Source organism: Clarias gariepinus, chromosome 20 (genome assembly GCF_024256425.1).
Source record: "Clarias gariepinus isolate MV-2021 ecotype Netherlands chromosome 20, CGAR_prim_01v2, whole genome shotgun sequence".
Taxonomy (NCBI): domain Eukaryota; kingdom Metazoa; phylum Chordata; class Actinopteri; order Siluriformes; family Clariidae; genus Clarias; species Clarias gariepinus.
Window position 1 is genome coordinate 24,442,260 of NC_071119.1, and position 23,235 is coordinate 24,465,494.

Consider the following 23,235-nt stretch of genomic DNA (forward strand, 5'->3'; position numbering starts at 1 on the left):
AAATGGTTTAATAGATACTAGATTCAAGTAGTGATGGGAAGTGAATCTCATTTATCAAAATTAACTAATTTATTTTTGTGTCATTTAGGTAATTTTATTCTTTTGATCAGAAATAAAATAAAATGTTATATTTTCAGTAAACAGACCACGTCAACACGTCTACATACACAAATTTTGGCTATAGTTCCAGTAATGAAAATATCACAATGCAGCTAAGGACATATTATGATAAACAGAATGAGCAGCTCACAATCATATCTTCTGGTCTTAATCAGAATTTTTTTTGCGTCCGCCATGATGCGTTCAGAGCTTCCCTGAAAATGTGAGGGTCACTTCAGGATGATAAATAGATATGTTTGACTCATCCAACAGCAATAAACCTCGTTGAGATTAAAGATAAGACATTTATAACAATACTCCACACCTTTCAATAAATACTATAAGTTATCCAATGAAGTTTTAGTGTGTTGTAATATAGACAAATTTTCCAATCCCTTGTATCATGTGAAAGCAGTAACTGATCTGAAAGTTTAAAGAACTGGGCTTAAGTACGGCCTCTTTTGGGCATCATACTGAGAAATCTCCAAATCAATCAAAATCCCCATTGAATAAGGGTTACCCTCGGTGCACTTCACAAATTCCGCAACAGGTACCGGTCGACAAACTGCATCGAGCTTTATTGCGTTTTGTAGCATGTCTAAATAAAGACTGTGGTGCTTAATGAGTCAATTAATCCAACAAAGTCTGTGATGCTATATGAGCTGGTTATTCTAGCATCAGCATCAGTATGGTGACCAGCACCAAAACACAACACAAGATGGTATAATTAGCTGGTGAACAGCTATGCTCGTCTATGTTGGTTTTTTTCTGTTTTAAGTTATTTCAATTGATTCCTTTTATTATATGCATTTATTGCCAGTGCATTAACTGTATGTAAAAGGTTTGTGTTGTGTTTTTATGTGTTCTTATGCTGGTTCCTCAGCTAAACCAGCACCGGCCAGCATATAAATCATGCTGGCCTGTGCTGGATTTTTTAGCAGGGAGTTGTGCTAACTAAGCTTTTCTCTAACAAAGACTTTGGTGCTATATGTCGTAGCTAACCTACTGTAATAAAGACTGTGGCTCTAAATGAGCTAGTTAGTCTTATAAAGACTGGTGCTAACTAAAATACTGTGGTGTGCTAGCATACCTAGCTAGCTTATCTAATATATACAGTGTTACTCATTGAGCTAGCTAATGTAATAAAGAAGGTTTTGGTGCTACTGTATGTGAGCTAGTTCTTTTGCTAAAGCCTGTGGTGCTAAATAAACTGGCTAATCTAATAAAGACTGTGGTGCTAAATGAGCTAGCTCAACTAATGAAGGTTCTGTTTTTGATATTAACCAAGTTAGCTAATCTGAACTGAAAGGTAAGCTATTGCTAAAGAGTGATTTAAACTTTCTCCATTGGGCTAGGATGGGTGAAATCTTCAGTTTGCGCTGATCTTATAGACATCACAACATGGGGAGCGCTTGAGATGAGATGTAAAATAAAAAATTAAATAAATAAATAAAAAATTCAAGATCTTACCTGGCTGGTGTAAGGGTATGAACTGTGCCAACTGAGCTTATAAAACATTATTGCTAACGGCGAAGCGACTTGTCTACAGAGCTAACTCATGTTAAAGTGAACAAACAAAATAACATTCACTAGAACAGCAAGGAATAAAAAGAAATTCCTTTTAATTTTGTCTGTTTTTGTGTTAATCCTCCTCAAATTTTGTACTTCTGCTCATGTCCATGTTTGTGTTCGTGTTTATTTTTCACGCTCTTTGTTTCTCTTTATATTTAGCTCCTGAGGTGCCTGGTTGTCGAATCCAAGTTGTTTGAGACATCTGAAATGCGTTTGGAGATATTTTTGTTATGTGTCTGCTTCTCTACCGAATCAGACGCTCGAGTGCTCAGCCTCTGACATCTCCGTACATCTGTGGAAAAAACTGTCTATTTTAGCCGAGTGGAATTTATTATTTATTATTTAGTAACTGTTTACAAAATGCGGAATTTCTTTCTCTCTCTCTCTCTCCTTTGACACAGAGGAACTTGAGTATCTCTGGCTCGAGGGGTGTGTACCAGGTCTCTGATCGACGCTCGTCTCCCAGCACTGGGTAAGTCACGGGTAGTTGTGTGTTCCAAACCAAGTTGTATATTTTATTAAAAAATGCATGCATGGTTATGCAGCTGGGTTTTAATCATCATGAAGACCCAAGCATGATGTTTTGATAGTGCTGGGATTTGACCTCCTGAGCAGGAGCCTAAAACCTTACTCACTAAGCTACTGCTACATTTTATGTCACTAAAAAAAAAAAAACTTGGAGTCATTAAATATTTTAAAATTTCCTGATTCATGCAAACAAAATAAACTTTAAAAGGTTATTAGGACAGGAGTTGATATCAAAAAGTTTCAAGACTAGTTTTATAACACGCTAAAAGACGACAGCACAAGGTTGCACACACAGTGTGACCAAAGACATTGTCCTGTTTACATCAGGACATCAGGTGCTATTCTAAACATAAGCTATTTCATCGGGGCATGTTAGAACAAAGGGCGAACGTGGAATTTTGTGTAAAACTGGGCAAATCTGCCAAAGAAACGTGGCACATGATTCTGGAAGTTAATGGCGATGCTGCAATGAGTTGTTTGGGGTGTTTTGAGTGGTATGCACGCTTCAAGAACGGGAGAACATCAGTGGAAGATGACAAGAGATGAAGAAGACCTTCAACGAGCGTACCCAACCTACTTGCCAGATAATAATGAGGTACTAATAAATAAGTAATAAAGTACTTTCTTGTAAATAGGGCTAAAAAACAAAGCTTGTTGATACCACCTCATATAGTAAAAATCCCTCATTTGATAGTTCGGTCATTTGTACCATGATATAATTATCCTTGTTAATCTAATGATTCTGTTTATCTTCAATTTCATCATCATTAATTTTTTATTACAATCTAATTTTACTATGGAGAAAATATTGCTGTATAAGCTATCCACGTATTAATCAAGAAGAGGAATTTATTGTGTCACTGGCAACCTCAGGGTTCTGTTCTGAGACACAATGAGTGTTCCGGTCTTGCATCGCTCTCCAAAGCTAAACACTGAAAAAACTACAGAATTCTAACAGTAGCTCAGTATGAGACAAATAGACAGCGAGATAGAGAGTGAGCGAGAGAGGAAGACAGAGAGAGCACTTTATCATTTGCTCGACCGTGTTGCCATGGCACCCAGAGGATCATCGGGAAAGTGTGCATATATCAGAACACCATTCGTTTTTTTTTTTTCCTAAAGCGCCAGGTCCCTTTAAATCCAAGAGCATGGCTGTGGATGGTAACGTCTAGGCAGTGACTGACTACGTGTCTGGCTGGAATGCCCAGTGGAAATTCTGTTGTAACTCCGGGGGAAAAGAACATTCCTTTCCCATAATCCTCTGCAGGAGCCTCAACTATCCTTTAAGTCTCCAGACTGATTTGGGAGCTGTGTCAATATGTCTTTAAATGGCCCTGGGTGGAACCACAAACACCAGCTGAGAGACGCTCCATCTGTCCAGCTTGAGAAAAATCACAAAAAAAAAAAAATGACAATAGAAAAATCCGAATGCATTCAGATGGAAGATCTATTAAAGATTGAACATGGTGAAATGGGACGCAGCCTCTCACATAATGAAAAAATATGTGTCATGTCTTATAAATGTTTTACAGTCTACTGTGCTTTAAAAAAAAAAACTACATGTTTAACAGTATCTTGATTTGTGGTTTAATTTGTGTAATTTTAGCCATAATAGCCCTTGCAGTGTATCTTTAAAGGTTCCATGTTACTATTTCTAACTCAGGGCTACTTTTTCTTACCCTAAGTATTTGTTAATGCCCTTTTATTCTAGGGGTTGCCAGGTATTACCCCTGATGTTCTTCCTGTTGCATCCCTTTCATTTTCTAATTACCCTTGGATCCGTCAGTTTATGTTGCAGCTGGGCTATATGGGGTGTAGGGTTAAAGGTCTGCCCAAAGGGGTGGGGTTTTAACCCATAACCTAGAATCAGCCTGAAACTGCCTGAGCCACCACTGTTCCCACTTGAATATCCATCCCATAGTACAATTTTCATACCCAGGGCACTGATGGCTTAGTGGTAGGTGTTTAGCCTGCCATGCGGAAGGCCCGTGTTCGATTCCCAACCAGTGCCCAAACCCCAGTCACTGAATGCAGTGCCGGTCCCAAGCCCGGATACAATGAGAGGGTTGCGTCAGGAAGAGCATCCGGCGTAAAAAAACCTGTGCCAAGTTGTGGTGCGGACTGGGTATTCTGCTGTGGCGACCCCTTGCCGGGAGCAGCCGAAAGTTTTAAATACAATTTTCATACCTGAAACTTTATTTTTCACTTCTCTTCCAAACATGCAGCTGTATTGTCCATGTAAATAAGCCACCGAGCCATGTCCCCTCAGTGCACAACTGGAGCAGCAAGCAGGGGGAGGGGCTCTTCCTATATGAGGTCACAAGAGGGGAAAATCCCCAATATCGATAGATAGATAGATAGATAGATAGATAGATAGATGGATAGATAGGTCCATGTTTAAGTTTACATGTTTTACCCGTGCTTGTTGGGTTTCCTCTGGGTACTCTGGTTTTCACACACAGTCCAAAGACCTGCAGATTATTTGCAGATTATTACCTGCACCTAATTGGTGTTTCCAAATTGCCCGGAGTGTGTAAATTAGTGTGTGTATGTATGTGGGCCCTGCGATGGCTTGGCACCCTGTCCCGGAGACAGGATAAAGCGGTATAGATGATGAGTGAGTGAGTGAGGTCCATGTTTTGACTGATGTTGTGTAAATTTCAGTTATAAACACAAAAAAGGGTTAATTAAATTCTGTTATGTTACAAATTTTTAGGGCGTCCGGTCGGTCCAAGTCGGTGTCCCAGGCCTCTGTTGCGGGTTACGACAGTGACAGCGTGGAGCTGCAGGGGGCGCTGGAGGGCAGTCTGGAGGCTCAGTACTACCACGGTCAGTGCCGTCCCGGAGAACCCTCACCTTACGAGCGCCGAAACTGGGGCCTGCGCAAGCAAGCCATTCAGAACTGGCAGCGGCGGCCGTACCGCAACAGCACGGAGGGCGAGGAAGGCGACGTCTCCGACGTGGCCTCACGCACCACGGAGTCCGAAGCGGAAATGTGGGAGCAGGAAAGGAGGACGGATTGTCAGCAGCACTGCCCTCACCGTAGCAGCTACCGGCTAGGTACAGGTAACAGCCCCACAGTACAGGAAACACTCTGGGATAACAGATGGTCATCTTGTGGGTCTCAGCAGTGTCTGTGAGTGTTGGGAAAGTAGGTCAGTGTAAGTGCATTAATGTCAGAGCAGGAGGCCAAAGAACAGCGAGAACTTGAGTCACAGGGAGATGAGTAATAAGCACAGCAGCCCACTCGCTGACTCCAGATCAATCAGAGCGACGGCTTGAATCCTAGCATACACAGAATATAATTATTGAACTCACGTACATAAATCATGTTACTGGGAAACCGCAGTCCGTCATAAAGATGTTGGAAAACTTCAAGTTACAGCTTTACCTCTGAGTGTTACAAATCACAGACGCAAGCCTCAGAGATACACTCTGGACTTTGAGTATGTCTCAACTAATAAACATTTATGGATGAAAACTTGAACATATATTTAATTCAAGGTTAAACTGGACCTTTGATTTCCAGTTTTGCTGAGTTGTACCAGATGACAGTAATTGGCAAACACACACTGTGATCTGTAAGTGCTACACTGCTATAGTGTGACTAACAAGCCCCCCAAAAATAAAGAATGAAGCCAAGCTGACAGGCGCCCAGCAGTTCCTTGCCGTCTGTCTTTTTCCTCTCACACATCTTTGGAAAAAGGTATAAAAATCCTGCGCTTTCTCTTTTTCCCTCCTGCCTGCATGCTGGACTCCTTCTCAGCTTTTCAGATACAGTAAGGATGAGTGATTACTCCCACCTCATTTTCAATTCAGGAGGCAATGATTGAATGGTTTCCAGTGGCACCTGCAACTCCCTGGTTTCAGCAGTTTAGTCTTTCTCAGTGGGAGGACACTGCAGCAGTGTGCTTTTGTGTGTGTTTGTGTATGAGACAGTTAGGCCTGCATCTAATACATTTGAAACACAAGACCTCCACAATAGTGATATTGCTGGTGACTGAAACAAACAAACCACCAGTTCGATTTATTATGTCTAACTTAAGACATGAAGCATGTGCTTGGTTAAAGAGTGGTCCTTGTGCTCCCCTTGCAGAGCAACTAACCATTCTGGCCAACCTAACACTTCCTCAACCTTGTCTCTGGATTGACCTTCTATATCAAATTTAAAGTTTCTTTTCAACCCAAGACCAACTCAAAACTAGTTCCACCAAATCTTCCATTGACCAACCCAATTGTTCTTTCATGCAAGTTTTTTTTTCCGTTCAACTCAAGGATTCTTCCACCCAAGCTGAGGTTTGTCTCTAATCCCAGGCTGTTATCACTAAATGTATGGATTCATCTGCATACCCAGGGCTTCTTCCAATCTGGCACTTTTGTCCAACTCTTGCCTCCTCTACCCAAGCCATTTCTTGTTTTAGGCACCTTTCCATTATCTAGGGTTCCTTCTATCCATTCCATTGGTTCTTACACCCAGCTCGAGACTTGTTCTACAAAATCTGTAGCCTATTTCTCCAATACTGTGCTTCCTTTGATGAATCCAAACCTTTATCCACCCAAACATCTGGCTTCTCCTGTCCAACCTTGGTTTTGTTTTTGCCCAACATTGAACTTCCTTCAACCAACTCAGAGTTCCATTATCCCAAATAGAGAAGTTCTCCTTACAAACCTTGTGCTTCCTTTGACCAACCCAAGCTTGAGGCCTCATTTCCTCCATCCAGCTTTGCATTTGTAGTTTCTAACCTGAGGCTTATTCTGCTTAACACAAGGCTTAGAGCTGCTTGGTCTGTGGGAGCACTGCTGTATTTCCCCATATTATGATCCAGTCTCCACTGTCTCAGATTTTCTTGATAATGTAAGACGTTGGAGTAGTTTGATCATCCTGAATAATTTGGGTCAAATCATAAGCCTGTTTAGAGCAGGAGCGGAAAACTGTAATTGTTCATATCATCCAGCCCTCATCAGGTAAGACATCTTTTAGCCAATTGGTTGCAAATGACATCTTATATATATATATATATATATATCAAAAACAGGCAGATTGGTGTATTTTGCAGAAAACTAGGCCTCCATGAAAATAATAAGCTCGTTTGTAAGCTATGTGGGCAGAGCTTCACAATCCGGGTTTTTTTTTCTGATCCTCTTGTGAGGGTATGGAGGTCTTCAGGCCTGGGAATAAGCCTTCTACAGCCCAGATGGTTCAGAATACCCCAGCTGGTGGCTCTGGTTCTCTCTGTTTGATAGGGATTGTTCTTTGATCACATGCTCTGGCTGACATAACAGTTGTGTAGGACGCAAAATGATGTTTGCATTTTGTGTGTGATGCTCTGGCACCACCGTGTGGTCTTTAAGAACAAAATGCTCAGTTTGGCTGTATGTTATGATGTCCCCCATGCCCATCTGCTTGCTAGAGATTTTAGAGCCTCACCAAAAAATGAAGCATGTTGCCATGACTACATCACTTTTAAATCATAATCATGTCAGCGTTTGCTCCCTTTTTATTCCTTTTCCTTTTTTTTTTTTCCAGGACGTTCTGACGGTTGCTACAAACCCTGCCGTCACGAGAAGAGCCCATCCAAGACCAGCGAGGTGATCAGCCCCGAGGTGCTGAAAATGCGGGCGGCGCTTTTCTGCATCTTCACATACCTGGACACCAAAACCCTGCTGAGGATGGCTGAGGTGTGTCGTGACTGGAGGTTTGTAGCACGTCACCCCGCCGTCTGGACGAGAGTGCTGCTGGAGAACGCTCGCATCTCCTCCAAGGTTTGCTTCGTTTGCAAAAAATATCACCATCTTGATGACCTCTGCTTAAGTAATAAACAAGAGTTTGTTTTTGTCTGTTTTTTTGTATTCGGGAATGTCCAGTTCTTGTGCACGCTGTCTCAGTGGTGTACGCAGACCCACTCTCTGATCCTGCAGAACCTTAAACCAAGGCAGAGAGGAAAGAAGGAGACCAAGGAGGAATATCTGAAGAGCACACGGTACACAGATAATAAATGTTAATACAGTATGAGTCATTTTGCTTACATGAAAAACAGTATTCTTTTATAAACCAGCTTCTATAACAGAGCTTAAGTAGTTTCTATCCGCATATGGATGACTGTGTGTGTTTGTGTGTTAGTGGATGTCTAGAGGAAGGTCTGGAGGCCTTGCTGAAAGCGACAGGAGGAAACCTGCTTATACTGAAGGTGTCGCATTGTCCCAACCTGCTGACCGATCGCTCTCTGTGGCTGGCCAGCTGCTACTGCCGGGCTCTACAGGCTGTAACGTACCGGTCAGTCCACCAGGGGGCCCTATTTTGTGCTTCTGTTCATGTAGTGACTTCAGAACTGTTGTTTATTCTCGATGATATGAATCGTTTCAGGAGTGCTACAGACCCAGTGGGTCAGGAAGTCATCTGGGCTTTGGGAGCAGGATGCAGGGACATCATCTCCCTACAGGTGGCACCATTACATCCCTGGTAAGATTTAAAACTTTTTTTTTAGAGTTTTAGTAAGTGTTACATAAAAAAAAAAGTTTCCAGTTTTGTTTACACAATACAAATGACATGCTTTAAAACAATTGTTGTTTTTAACATTATTTATATTTTTATAAATCCTCCAGGCCACTAGGGGGCAGATTATAATTTTAAGTAGCTTTCTAAAGTTGAAAGAGCGTGAAATGTACATTTTTATTGTTATTTATTTATTTTTGTTGGATGTACATCATATTGTTTTTATAATGTTTTTTATGTTCATGGATCCCCTCCCCCCAGTCCACTATAAGCTACGGCGGTTGCGATGATCAGGACAAACTTTAGTTAGACCACAAATTGCTGTCGATTCATTTGAGCTTCATGTTTTTTTTTTTTTGTTTGTTTTTTTTATGTTGAATAGTCAACAACCAGCCCGCTTCAGTAACCGCTGCTTACAGACGATTGGCCGGTGCTGGCCACACCTACGAGCTTTGGGAGTGGGCGGAGCTGGATGTGGTATACAGGGATTAGCGTCGTTAGGTGAGTAACAGGAGACCGCAAAGCTGAATTGTTCTAAGACGCTCTAGTTTAATCTTTGAAGGAGGGGACGGAGCTCATTTAACCCCAAACTGGTTTTAAGCTTGATCACAGCTATTTATTTTAAAACATAGATAATTAGTTTATGTATAATACACGACTTAATACCTTTTTAGTCATGTTTTTTGAAGGAGCCTTTTGTAAAAGACGTAAGGCTGTAATGTAACGTTTTTTTTTTTAATTATTTTGTGTCTTATTAACTACGAAACTTAGGAAAATAGGAAATAATTAACCCTAAACAGAGTCTGTGGCACAATGGTATAGTGGTTATATCTCCCCATGCTTGGTGGGTTTCCTCCGGGTACTCCGGTTTTCTTCACCAATCCAAAGACATGCAGATTAAGCTAATTGGCGTTCCCAAATTTTCTGTTTTATGTGTGCCCTACGATGAATTGGCACCTTCTCCAGGGTATACCCTGCCTCGTGCTCTTAGTCCCCTGGGATAGTCTCCAGGCCTACCGTGACCCTGTATATAGGATAATGCAGGATAGACGATGCATGAATGAATAACCCAAACTTTGGGGAAAAATGTACACAGTTTTAACCCACTTATGTTCGGGATATTATAAGACATTTCCCCCACCTGTTTTGTGGCTTTTTCAGCCCACTATACCTTTAATGTTAATGAATGTTGGATAATGTTTGTGTGTGTGTGTGTGTGTGTTCTAGCGAGGAACTGTATGAGGTTGCAAGTACTGGAGCTGGATCACGTCAGTGAGATTAATCAGGAAGTGGCTGCGGAAGTGTGTCGTGAAGGTCTGAAGGGGTTGGAGATGTTGGTCCTCACCTCCACTCCGGTCACGCCCAAAGCTCTGCTTCATTTCAACAGTGAGTCATGAACACACACACACACAATACGAACAGGAATTGTGTCTTTTTCTTATTATTGAAAGCTTTTATGCCCTGGAAGAATTAAAAGGAAACATGACACAGCGTCCAGATAATTGAAATAATCATCAGTGATTGGGTTGAGTGGACGCTGATATTCAGTGCTCTTGCTGAGTCGTTCACACGTCCCTTCTCTCTTTACTCTTTTTCTCTCTTCTCTCTCTGGAGGCGTGTGCCGTAACCTGAAGTCCATTGTTGTACAGATCGGCATTGAAGATTACTTTGAAGACCCAAACAGCCCCGAGGCCAGAAAGCTTTTTGATGAGATGGTGAACAAACTCCAGGTGAGGCGAAATCCACATACACATACACTGGGCTTTAAATCTCACCAGCCTTCCGTCTCCAGGGAGAGCCGGGTTTACAGAACTTCCAGATTAAAGAAAGGGAAAAGCTGTGTGCGATAAAATACTGATTTATTTCCTGAAAAAACAGTCATGTAGCTAGCAGCACTTTATATATTCTGTACATATAAATATTAGGGAAAGGAACGACCAGGGATCGACCGACACAATAACATCACGATACTTCGGTGCCGATTTGTTTATATTGTAATTCTTAATGTCCCAATATTACCAATTTCCAACACTATAATAATTGTTTCACATAAAAAAATGACGAAAAACATTTAGAAAAGACATTAAAATGTAGTAAAACATGAAATAAATAGACATTAAACCTCACCTTAACCCTAATTTATGATTCCTCTCAGCACTGGATGCTTTAAAAACCAAACTGAAAGCGACTCCCTTTTTTTCTTGCTACCTTCCTTGATAACATTCTTGGTACCCATGGTGCTGTGTCTTGACTAAATCTTACACAAAATGCAAAAAAAATATATAATAAATAAGCAAATTTTAACTCACCTTACTTGGCGTTCCATTGATGCAAACAAGTTATAAACGGCTCCCGGACGTACATGCGACTTAGCCGGTGTTATGTTCATTCGCTCAAATGTCTAGGATTAATACCTAAACATGCAGTTAAAACAGTATTTTCTAACCTTTCTTAATGGAATTACTGGGAAAATACTGTGCAGTTTTGTCGGCTCAGCTGTACGTTATGTAAACGCTCGTCTGTTAAAGGCTGGAGCAAAATAAAACCCGGTTATTTTAAGAAACCGGTTGGAGAGAACCAGCTCGGATTCTGTATAGCGTAGGCGATCTCTTCTCTCCGATATTTTTATTTAGAACTTAAACCATTCGGTGTAAATAATTATGTACTGTAGGCCGACGGAGGTATGAAATGAATTCGGCTTCTGCAGAGACGCCAGTTTGCCACTGATCCCTGCTCGCATGATGCCCGAGAGCTGAGACCCTGCATCCAAAGTTTTTCAAACAGCGGTCTCGAAGCGAACAGCAGGCACGAAGCTGCTGGAGGCAGATCTTTCCGTCTGAGTAATCCTCCCACCTCCGGGGCTAAAATTAACCAGCCAGAGCCGGAGGGTGTTGAGTCAGAGGCCACGGGCTTTCCTCCGTCTCCGACTCTGTGAATCAGTGAATCATTAATAAGGAACCGCTAAGGGGGAGTCCTGCTGCTGCGGCTGCTGCACGGCTGATTCGTGAGTCAAATGTGAAAATGACTTATCTTGAAAGTGGTGCGAGACTGCGGTGAGGTTCGGGCCATGTGTCTAAGCTGAAGGAGAAAAAAACTGCGTAAGATGGGAGGAAGAAAAACGACAAGGATGGTGATTATACTGTATGTACGTTAGCTCACAACGATGTCTCTTTGTTGCTTTGTTAGTTTTTAATACTTTGTAATCCAGGTCACTAGAATATCATTTTCCACCACAAAGTAGGGCACCAATTTTTAGACTATGTTTTTTTATTTGTTTGTTTGTTTTTAGACAAACAAACAAACAAATAAAGTATCTTTTTTTAAAGTACTTGAGTAATCAAACACGATGCGTCATGCTGTTATAGTAAAATACTATGACAAAGTATGTAACGAAAATGTTTCATCTTCTCACATCACAACAACTTACCAAAAGTTACAGCTTTTATTATTAAAGAACACAGCGTGATGACAGTAATGCCATCTCATCACTTAGTATTGCACTGTAACTGCATGAGATAAATTAAGATATGCTTTTATTCATCTCAATGTGGAAATTTTAACGTTACAGCAGCAAAGCATAATGTGCAAATATAAAGTAATGACAGTTCCGTGTATAAAAAGAAAAAAATATTTATACACAGTACAGTGTATAAATACAAAGAAAGCAAAGAAAAAGCAATACAACAAACTATTTAAACTTTCAATCAAATCAAATTGCAGTAGGTAATATAATAATGCATAATTAGGGAAAAAAGAGATGTTATTGCACAGATATCATGAGATAATATAGCTATTATTTAGGATATTGTAACTATATTGTAAAAAGAATTAAGGGTAACGGCATGACAGTAATGCAGCCTGTGCAGATAAATACTTTTGCAGTGAATCACAGGTTAAATATAAATGTATGCAGTTTAAAAATATGTATGTATATGCAATGCGACGTATTTATCTAGGCTATTATTATTATATTAAATAATATTTCGGAGAATAATCTTATTACAAGGATGTTTGTAAACTCAAAGTAAAAAAGTTAGATTTTTTTTAAATCCCTAAATAAACAAAATTATTAAAAAATTGACAAACCCGACATAAATTTCTGACAATACGTATTGTTCCTCTAACCAATTGCAGCCTTTTGAGATAAAATAATCATGCAGGTACGTATATCAATATTTTTATGCAATGAATTGTGCAGCCCTTTTTTTTATTCAGTTATAGTAACATTTCTCATTTACGTACTTTATAAAAGCTGTAAATGCAACTTGTGCTATTTCTCTAAGACTGGAGACTCCTTCCATCAGCTTTACATAAACATCTCCTTACTTTAAGAAACTTACAGCTTTGAATCCCTGTGAATGAGACATTACTATGGAAACGATTATACTCTAAAAGAAAAAGAAAAACACAATATAAAAGATACTTTGTATATGCACATCGGTGATACACTCGATTATATACTCAGCAAAAAAAGAAACGTCCTCTGACTTTCAGCTGGTTTAACTTTCAGTAAACTTAATGTGTAAATATTTGTATGAACACTAAAAGAGTCAACACCATAAGACATAAACTAAAAATGTTTCACAATGTGTCCCTGAATGGAGTGATATCCTGGGCAATTATTCAAAAGCAACTGCAAATTGCATTTGCGATTGCGTTTTCCATATGTGGACACACAAAGTGTGCCATAATTCAAATGCAATTGCAAACTTTGCATTACCGTTTCCTGTTTCGCCTTCGTGAACGCACACTGACTGCCAAATTTCAAATAAAAAAAAAGTCCATTTGTATTTCCCATGGCTTACAAGTCATGAGCCTGCCATATTTAAATAGCAAAATCAATGACCACGTTTGCTTTTTCACTTTCTCTGCGTCGCGCGTCAAGCCGGCCAAAATTCAAACGCAATCGCTAATCCATTTGCAATTGCATTCTCAACACGTTACACGGAAACCTGTCAATCAGCGTCAGGGGCGGGTCTATACTGTGGGGCGGGATTGTGTGGGGAGTGACGTCACTCACAGTCGCCGACCAAGAGGGGGGAATTAATATATTAGGACATCATAATCAAAAATTTATATTATATTATTATTATCAAATATATTATTACTAATATAAATAACCCTAGGCACGTGACAAATTAATACACAAAAATTAAGACACGTAATACAAATTCTCATATAATGTTTATTTTGTGGAACATTTATTTTGCAGGGGTTTGTCATGTAATACAAAAATGTTTACACTAAATAAATATTGTTTATGATGAAAAATTACATGACGCGATTTCTATTATAAACAAGCAATACATATATATGAAAGAAATATATAATTTATATAATTTTTCTCAATACAACATGTCTTTTTTTATATTGCTTATTTTATAATCAAACTGATAATTGCAAAGATAAGGATTGTAGTTATTAGCAAGGATAGAGTGCATTATAGTACCGTTGGTTTTACATTTTCTAAATGCCAAATTTCTAGTTATTGAGTTTTGTTGATTTAATTGTAATTTTTGCAACTCTTAATAGACTGTACCAAAGTGCATTCATTTTCAAACATATCTTTACAATTATTATTATTTTAATAATAGAAAAACACCCTAACTCTCATATAACAAATTATCTGTTTTATTGCCACAAGAATTGTCTGTGTAATCATTTATTTTAAAATGTACATTGAAATAATTATTAATCAATTAAACAAACAAATTAATAAACAAATAATCCAAACAGTAGCCTAACAGTGTAATATGTTCGATTTCCTGTGAGGTATTCCTCTGTAATCTTGTGTATTCTTCTGTAAATAAACGTTTGGGTTTTGGTCATGCACTTGTTAGACGGTCCCTTAGTGACTCCATCGCTATAAAGCGCCGATAAGCAGCGTTTCTGACAGATTTAGCTCCAGCAGGCTGTAACAGGAGAAGATCTAAAAACATATTTATTTGTAATAGCTTCTCTGTCCACTTCAGAGTAAGAAAATGTGCGATTTGTCATTTTTGTGTGTTTATTTCTTGATAAACAAATGAGATAATCTCGGTTCACCTCCATTGCTCAAATTTTTCCCTCTTGGTCGGCGACTGCGAGTGACGTCACTCCCCACACAATCCCGCCCCACAGTATGGACCCGCCCCTGACGCTGATTGACAGGTTTCCGTGTAACGTGTTGGAAATGCAATTGCAAATGGATTAGCGATTGCGTTTGAATTTTGGCGGCTTGATGCGCGACGCAGAGAAAGTGAAAAAGCAAACGTGGTCATTGATTTTGCTATTTAAATATGGCAGGCTCATGACTTGTAAGACATGGGAAATACAAATGCAAATGGACTTTTCTTTTTCATTTGAAATTTGGCAGTCAGTGTGCATTCACGAAGGCGAAACAGCAAACGGTAATGTAAAGTTTGCAATTGCATTTGAATTATGGCACACTTTGTGCGTCCACATTTGGGAAACGCAATTGCAAATGTAATTTGCAATTCCTTTTGAATATTGTCCGAGATATCGCTCCATATCCCTGAATGAAGGGAGGCTCAAAATCAAAAGTACCAGTCAGTATCTGGTGTGGCCACCAGCTGCTTGAAGTACTGCAGTGCATCTCCTCCTCATGGACTGCCTATTGCGGACAGTCTGAGCACTGATGGAGGGATTGTGTGTTCCTGGTGTGACTCGGGCAGTTGTTGTGGCCATCCTGTACCTGTCACGCAGGTGTGATATTCGGATGTACCCATCCTGTGCAGGTGTTGTTACTCATGGTCTTCCACTGAGAGGATGATCAGTTGTCCTTCCTGTCTCCCTGTAGCGCCGTCTTAGGCGTCTCACGGTGCGGACATGGCGATTTATCGCCCTAGCCACATCATCAGTCCTCATGCCTCCCTGCAGCATGCCTAATGCACGTTCACGCAGATGAGCAGGGACCCTGGGCATCTTTCTTTGGGTGTTTTTCACAGTCGGTAGACAAGTCTCTCTAGAACTGTGACCTTAAATGCCTACTTTCTGTAAGCTGTTAAGGTCTTAACGACCATTCCACAGGTGCATGTTAATTAATTGATTATGGTTAATTGAACATGCATGGAAAACATTGTTTAAACCCTTTACAATAAAGATCTGTAAAGTTATTTGGAATTTTACAACATTATTGTTGAAATAAACAGTCCTGAAAAAGGGACATTTCTTTTTTTTGCTGAGTATATAAAAAGTATTCATGCCCTGAAAAACGACACTAATGACACACTATGACACTGTTCTCCACAGGCTTTAAAGAAGAGGCCGGGTTTCTCCAAAATCCTCCATGTAAAGGCCGATGGTCTGTGCTAACGCACTCTACGGTGACAGGCGAACTGTGTAACATCACCAACTTCTCCTTTATGGAAAAAAAAAACGCTGGATCTCTAACTTCAGTTTCAGCTCTCAAGACCACGACAAAAACAGGAAACTTCGCACTACAGTATTACACCCCAAGATACATTTTATTCGCCTGTAGATAATCGGCTTCCGGGAGAGTCCTGTCGAGCTACACGATTCACGCTCTACAACTTCGGATCACAGTGACGAGATAAAATTCATAGCACAGAGCTGCAATGTTCAGTCACAGGAAAAAAAAAAGGAAAAACGTGTCCTATAGAGAAAATGCAGAGATGTGGAACAACACACATACAAAACGCACGGCTCTTGGAGGAAACAGGCTCGGAGTTAAGAGTATGGTGAGATGCATGGTATTAAAAAAGGAAGTAATTTTAAATGAGTGTGTTGCTAAAGACACTCCAGCACAATAAGAGTACCAGCTTAGAAATTCCAAGTCAAATCCAAGCAAGCAGGACGTGATGCCAGTGGACATGAAAAAGAAAAGGTTTTTGTGCAATATCATTCTCCTAGCACTCCACCAAGGTACCGAGTTTTTTTTGGGGGACTTCCGACTGCCGCTCATGCCCCGTGTCGAAGGTTATATTCATCACCCGTCTGTTAAGCGCCAGTTCATCGGACATTCTGCACCCGTGGAATATCGTGCCTCATCGAAGCAACATTTAGTTCGCATGGTGCTTATATTTTTTATTTAATTTCCAAGCTGTTCAAAGTTTTCAAGCGTCGACACCATGTCGCTTCCATGCAGCTCAGGTCTCATTAGTAGCAGGTGCCATATCTGTAGGGACGAGCAATATGTCTGGAAATCTCATAAAGGCGGTTTTATCATGGAGCGCATCTAACTTTATTAACTGAGTGTTTGGCTTTTAGTTGTGTAAGTTTTTAAAAAAAAGGTAAATAATACAGAAATTTTAAAGAAGACAAGCAAGACAATTACATTCCCCATAGTGATGTCATATCTCTCTGGTGTGGCATCGTTCACATTCTGCCTTCGACTGACCCACGTCTACGTCTTAAAACCTCACACTCTGAATAAAAAGGGCAAATCTGGAACATTTACTATTTTTTTTTTCTAATTGAGATGGTCTCAAGAATCAAGGAACCACTAAAGAACCTTTTTTTCTTTTTTGGGAGTGTAAAGTCTGAAGTTTAGGTTGAACACATTTCTCTCGTTCCTTATCTCTTATGCTAGGGAGATCTTTTTGCATTTATGACAAACCTTCTATCTCGCTCATGTTTGTGACATCGATTCTTGCCAAGCCACGACCCAACATCTGGACAGATGTTTCAGTACGCCATAGCTCTAACGCTTCAGCAAATGCAATAACAGCGATGCAGATATTGTGAGGACTTTCGTCAGATCACAGTACCGTCCCAGATATCCATCAGGCGTTGGTGTTCTCCCCTAGAGCCAGCCTTAGAGCATCAGTCTTTCTTCAGTCCTTTTTTGGGGCGGGGATCACTTCCTGTCTTGCTGTGCAGTACATCTTGTTTTAAAGAATCCCCACAGGGTTTGAGTTTCTCCTAAAACGATTTTACTCCAAAGTATTCGCTGGTGATTTAGTTTTTTAGTTTTTTTCAAAATCATTTAAGATGACGGCTCGGCGAGATCTTGCGGATTTGCAGATTTGTAGACGGAGGATCGGTGCACTCCTTCACCAAGGCCACCTTTTCAGTTCCTGACAATCTGTCTCCTGAAGACTTTAAAAACCTGTACATACATTATTTATGCACAACCGAAGAATTACGTTATGTGATTATCCAAAAAAAAAAAGAAGAAGAAGGTCCCTTGGTGTCCTCCAACATTTGTTTTTTTCTTTCCAAAGTTTCTTTGCTGTGGTGCCCAAGTCGACCACATGAAGTATCTCTTCTAAAGAGTCGTGTTGAATTTGCAGTATGTTGTGTATCATAGATGCTTTATATATTGAATGTGTATCAGAGTCCTATAGAGATGGAAAAATTATTTAAAAAGAGAGCATAGAGTTTATTCAAACTATTTATTTCTATAAAAGAAATGTCTATAATGATGTTTGGCATGTTTGTGTTCAAGCATAATACATCCTGTTGCCTTTGTAACTGTTTGAAGATAATTGCTAGAGTATTAGACGTAAGAGCTTTACTGCTTGCTGTTTTATTTCTTTTTTTAGACTGAACAATCGTTGCACCATGATATCAAACATAAAAAAAAATTGGAAAATGCTAGTGTTTAAGTATTAAGGTGTTATTTGATGTCACTTTGTTTAATGTGGAGCTTTTTTGCAGTATTTGACAGACGATGCACTTTTTATCAGAGCTCTTTCCAAGGTCATGACTGCGCGTTCTGTAAGGTCCCGTCACTTTTAATCCAGGAATAGCTTTACTGTAAGCAATATCTTTAATCCAGGTTCTCTTGAAATTCCATAGGTGTGTTTCTTCTGCAGGAACCTTTTCTGGATGTGTTTCTTTTAAGTGCTTGTTCCAGGAGGTTTATACGAAGACTCGTTTGTCAGAATCGAGCTTTTGAGGTTCACCAATGCCATTGTCATTGGCATGCAAATGCTGAAAGCTTTCAGAAGCATAGAATTTTTCTGTACACCAATTACTTTAAGACATGCACGCCTCGCATCTTCTTAAATTGCCTAACATCTTTCAAAATACAGCAGTTGAACGAACTAACCAACCAGCCATTTCCTCCTGAAGGAACCAGAACCAGTTCTTGGGACCTCGTTCAAGGTCTTTCAAGTGTTCGTTCCAGGAAGAGACTTGTTGGTCAAGGTGAAACTTGAGATTCATCAATCCCCCAACATGCATACTGCATGTTAAAACTTTTGCACAGAGATGAGACATCGCAACCAAGAATGTAGAAGGTTCTAGTACCCCAATTACTCCAAGATACGCGCCAGATCTTCTCAAAGTGCTGCTTACTGTACCTATGGAAATACAGCAGCTGCACTGAACTGAACAACCACAAGCTATTGACAAACTTGGTGTTTTACAATGGTTCCTGGTCTAAAGAAAAGATGCTTTTTATTTCCAGAACAGAGTTTAGTTCAAAATCTTTTAAGCTCCTCTTTCAGGAAAAGACTTCCTCCATCTGTTGGTCAAACCTTTTTTAAGCTTCACAGATTTACGAGCTCACACAACATGCGAACATCTTCACCAACATGCAAACGCTGAAACATCAGGACAGTGCAACCCGGACTTTAGATCCTCTGAGACTTGCACCAGATATTCTTGAACTTCTTATTCCTTAGCATACGACAGCTGAACAAACTCCATCCCAGTGGTTTCTGGTCTGAATAAAATAATCTATTCTGAAAAACATAGATGTGTAGAAACGGCAGGAAACTTTTCTGATGTTGGACAGAACTGAGTTTATTTCTTAGGACCCAGTTCAAGATCTTTTTAGCTTCTGTTTCTACATTTAGTGGTCAAACTTGACCTTTACAGATGCACCAACTTCCCACCACACCATTTTCACCAGCTGACAAAGAAAATTGCTTCTCCAACAATTGCTCCACCTACTGTTGTTGAAACCCTACTTTTTCTTTGAATATGAGTAGATTTGGGCCTTCTTATGTCAGTGCTGCTGTAGGTCCAGGGTAAAGTTCCTGAGATCCTGGACCGGATCTGGAACATGTTCTTTTTGGTTAGGTAAACACTTCCAGAGTCTGACTGACTGGATCTGGAGCTGCGAGTGCAAATGATGAATATGTGGAAGCAAAAACAACAGCAACAAACAAACAAAACAAAAAAACTAATATACTGTTGCAATGTCAGGAGAAAAAGTGAAATGGCCCCATCCTTCACTCCAGTTGGTCATCATGATCCATTTCTCTTGTTTTAGTTGTGTTTCTTTCTTAAACATCATCTTCATCACTGGTATCATTTGAAAATAACCAATATCTGGGCAGCAGGAGTAAATGCAGGGTATACTTCCTGCATGTGTTAAATCATTTTCAGGAACTGTGAGTGGAAACCAATATAAGGAACTGGTGATAATGTGTGATGGAAAAATAAATAGTACCATACGCCACTATTAAGTTCAACTTAGCTCAGTTTTGTCATACTGCTTGCTCCGCCCACTGTTTCTCGCTAACGGACACTGGGATCTGACTAAAAATGAACAATTGTAAAAAAAAAACTGCGACTGTGGGAGAATTTCTGCATGAGGTTCTGCTGGAGTCAAACAAACATCTTGAGATCTGCGAGGAATAACGGACATGAGGAACCAAAAAAGAAACCTTCCTCAGTTTTAAGGCTTAAAAGTTAAAATTGCTCAATTTCAAAGTCCTTAGCCCCACCTACTATGTTTTGATCATGGTTATTTGGAAATAAATTAAATTCTCAATGCATAATGTTCTTAAATGAGTTCCAGAAAAGGTTCCTGTGGTTCTGGCAAATGTTTTTTTCCCCCCTAAACCGTTTACCTTGGCTTTAATTCATTGCACATAAAATCATATTTTAACTAAAGCTTTAATTGTCAGTCTAGACAATAAAGTAGAAAATTTTCTACTTCATGCATTCTAAGCACATAGCAACAGCATTCGCGACTTGATTCCCGTCCTTTAGTTGCGTTTATTCCAGACGGATCCTACAGAACGTGCAGCCTGCACCGGTGCAAGCACATCCGTTTCCTCTCAACAACGAAGGCCGTTGTAGAAATCAGTTCTAGTAATGTTTGCTGTTTTTAAAGTGCCCGGTGTCGTGCCCCTTTTTTAATTCCTCTTGTGTGGCTGTTCTGTAAAGATCTGTATCCATAACGCAGAGAAAAACGTCGAGCTCTTATTAAACGCAGTCGACGCTGACGACGCGCGCCTACGACGCCGATACGACGGTAGTCTATTTATATTCATTGCACATGAGATGTGTACGTGGAATACCAATGCTACATTATATTTATGACACAGTGTGTGAGAATGACATGTGAGAACAAGATTGCTCTCGTTTTTGTTCCTGATTACAGGTGTGGAATTGCACATTCCTGGACTGCTAGACACTATTTATACTGTACAGATCAATATCAGTGACATGGTTTTGCTTTTTATCATTTATTGGACTAAATGTTTTGTTCCTGCTTTTTCTTGTCTCTCTTTTTATCTTTTTTTGGGGGGGATTCAGTGCTGAATACGCCTGTAAGATGCCTCCGAAATGGTGGCAAAATTTTTTTTTATTTTTTTTTATCTATGATCTGCTTTGTGCCAAGGAATAGTTTGGCGAAAAAAAACTGAATTTTCCACTTCACACAAAAGCCGTCGGTTTGTTTGGTGTCGTTTTAGTCATTTTGGAATTACAGGATCGGAATGATAATAATTAGTAGCTTCCACAATCTAGCTGGTAAAAAAATATATAAATAATAATAATAATAATAATAATAATAATTACATCAACTAATTTTTAAAATTAAAACTAATTTTTAGGAATCTTGGACAGAGATACAAGATATGAAATTAAAAAGAAGTATTTCCTTTTTTTTTTTTTATTAACTCGCATTTGAATGGACCCATGTTCATTGTAGTAAGTATAAACTAAATTTTCTAGTTTTTTTCCTAAATTCAGAGTCTAATCCCTCGCATATTTGGAATGTTTATGTAGTCAAGTGTCCCAGTTTCTTGATTTAAAACATCACAAGTCTAAGTTTAAAGTGAATGAGTAAAATTTGTTTTGTTTTGTTTTTTGTTTGTTTGTTTATAGAAAGCACAATTCTAATGTTCAAGCAACATAAAAGTGGCGTGCATCAAAGAAAATTTGAATTTAAAAGGAATTTAAAAGAATTATGACTGAAAAACATCTGCTTTAGTTTTTTTTAGTTGCAGTTAGAAATGGATGCGCTAATCTTTATCCTGAATACAAATATTTGCTGATGCTAGGTAACATTAGCTGTTCAAATTATTTTCAACTTAAGCTATTTTTTTAAAGTTTTTTTTTATTATTATAAAAAAATATATATATATACCACCACAATAGACCACCATGGGTCGCTCAATACGATATTATTGTGCTGATTTGATTTTGTATTGCGATTCTGGAAGTATTAAGATCTTATAAATATTCAATACAACTTTTTTTCCCGTTTTTATTATGAAAAAAAAAAAAATGTTCTACATAAACCTGAAAACCTCCACTGGACACCAAACACGTCTTTGTGAAGAGTGGGAAAACTGTCAGGTTTTTTTCACCAAAGCATATTTTTCACCCCTTCGAGTGTAAATCATTACTCATGGAGCTGCATATACTGTATCCCTGCTGTAAATGTATTTTACATCCATCTGTCAGGATTTCAGACTTTCGTCACATTTAATCTTCTTAAGAACTCGGTGTACGATCGACGGTTGCTCATATTTATTTTTATTTTTTACAGACTGAACAACCTCTTGTACGAACCTTACTGTCGCTGCCTGGCCTGATTTCTGCTGACTGATAAGTAACTCCATCGATCGCTTCGGTAGCTTTGCCTGCTTTTTATTAAAGTCGCCATCACAAGCGTGTGTGTGTGTGTGTGTGTGTGTGATTATAAGATGCAAATGTTTACATTCTGGGTTTCATGCAATTTTATTCTTAAACGCAGCCAATGAAACAAAATTAAAAAACACAGAAAATGACTTGTCTCTGTGTCTGTGTGATTTATTATTATTATAATTTTTTATGTAATGTTCACTGGATGCACAGGATGGGATGCCATTAGTCCTTTATTCTTTCTATACACTATATCTATTAATGGTTACATTTACCATCTTTTATCTATATCATATAATTTATAAATAATCGTGTATAGATAATCGTATATACAATGCCACCTGGAAAGTATTCACAGTGCATCACTTTTTCCACATTTTGTTATGTCACAGCCTTATTTTAAAATGGATTCAATTAATTTCTTTACTCAGAAGTCTACACACAACATCCCATAATGACAACATGAAAAAAGTTCACTTGAGATTTTGGCAAATTAAATAATAATAATTGAGAAAGCACATGTACATAAGTATTCACAGGCTTTGCAAAATTGAGCTGGGGCGCATCCTGTTTCCCCTGATCATCCTGTTTCCCCTGATCATCCTTGAGATGTTTCTGCAGCTTAATTGGAGTCCACCTGTGGTAAATTCAGTTGATTGGACATGATTTGGAAAGGCACACACCTGTCTATATAAGGTCCCACAGTTGACAGTTCATGTCAGAGCACAAACCAAGCATGAAGTCAAAGG

The 23,235-nt window shown here is 39.2% G+C and overlaps 1 protein-coding gene across 2 annotated transcripts in view; it reads left to right on the forward strand.

Moving 5' to 3' along the window:
- The window catches only part of fbxo41 (F-box protein 41), a 42,373-nt gene extending 25,768 nt beyond the window's left edge, over positions 1-16,605 (forward strand). The window contains exons 3-12 of one of the 2 annotated variants that reach the window (XM_053479574.1): positions 2,073-2,143; positions 4,916-5,265; positions 7,727-7,962; positions 8,065-8,180; positions 8,321-8,473; positions 8,564-8,659; positions 9,075-9,193; positions 9,920-10,078; positions 10,307-10,422; positions 15,944-16,605. In XM_053479574.1, coding sequence (XP_053335549.1) covers positions 2,073-2,143; positions 4,916-5,265; positions 7,727-7,962; positions 8,065-8,180; positions 8,321-8,473; positions 8,564-8,659; positions 9,075-9,193; positions 9,920-10,078; positions 10,307-10,422; positions 15,944-16,006 — 1,479 coding nt within the window. In that variant the 3' untranslated portion in view covers positions 16,007-16,605. The remainder of the gene's footprint in view (positions 1-2,072; positions 2,144-4,915; positions 5,266-7,726; positions 7,963-8,064; positions 8,181-8,320; positions 8,474-8,563; positions 8,660-9,074; positions 9,194-9,919; positions 10,079-10,306; positions 10,423-15,943) is intronic. The other variant, XM_053479575.1, reaches the window with a different exon arrangement.
- Positions 16,606-23,235: the final 6,630 nt, after the last annotated feature.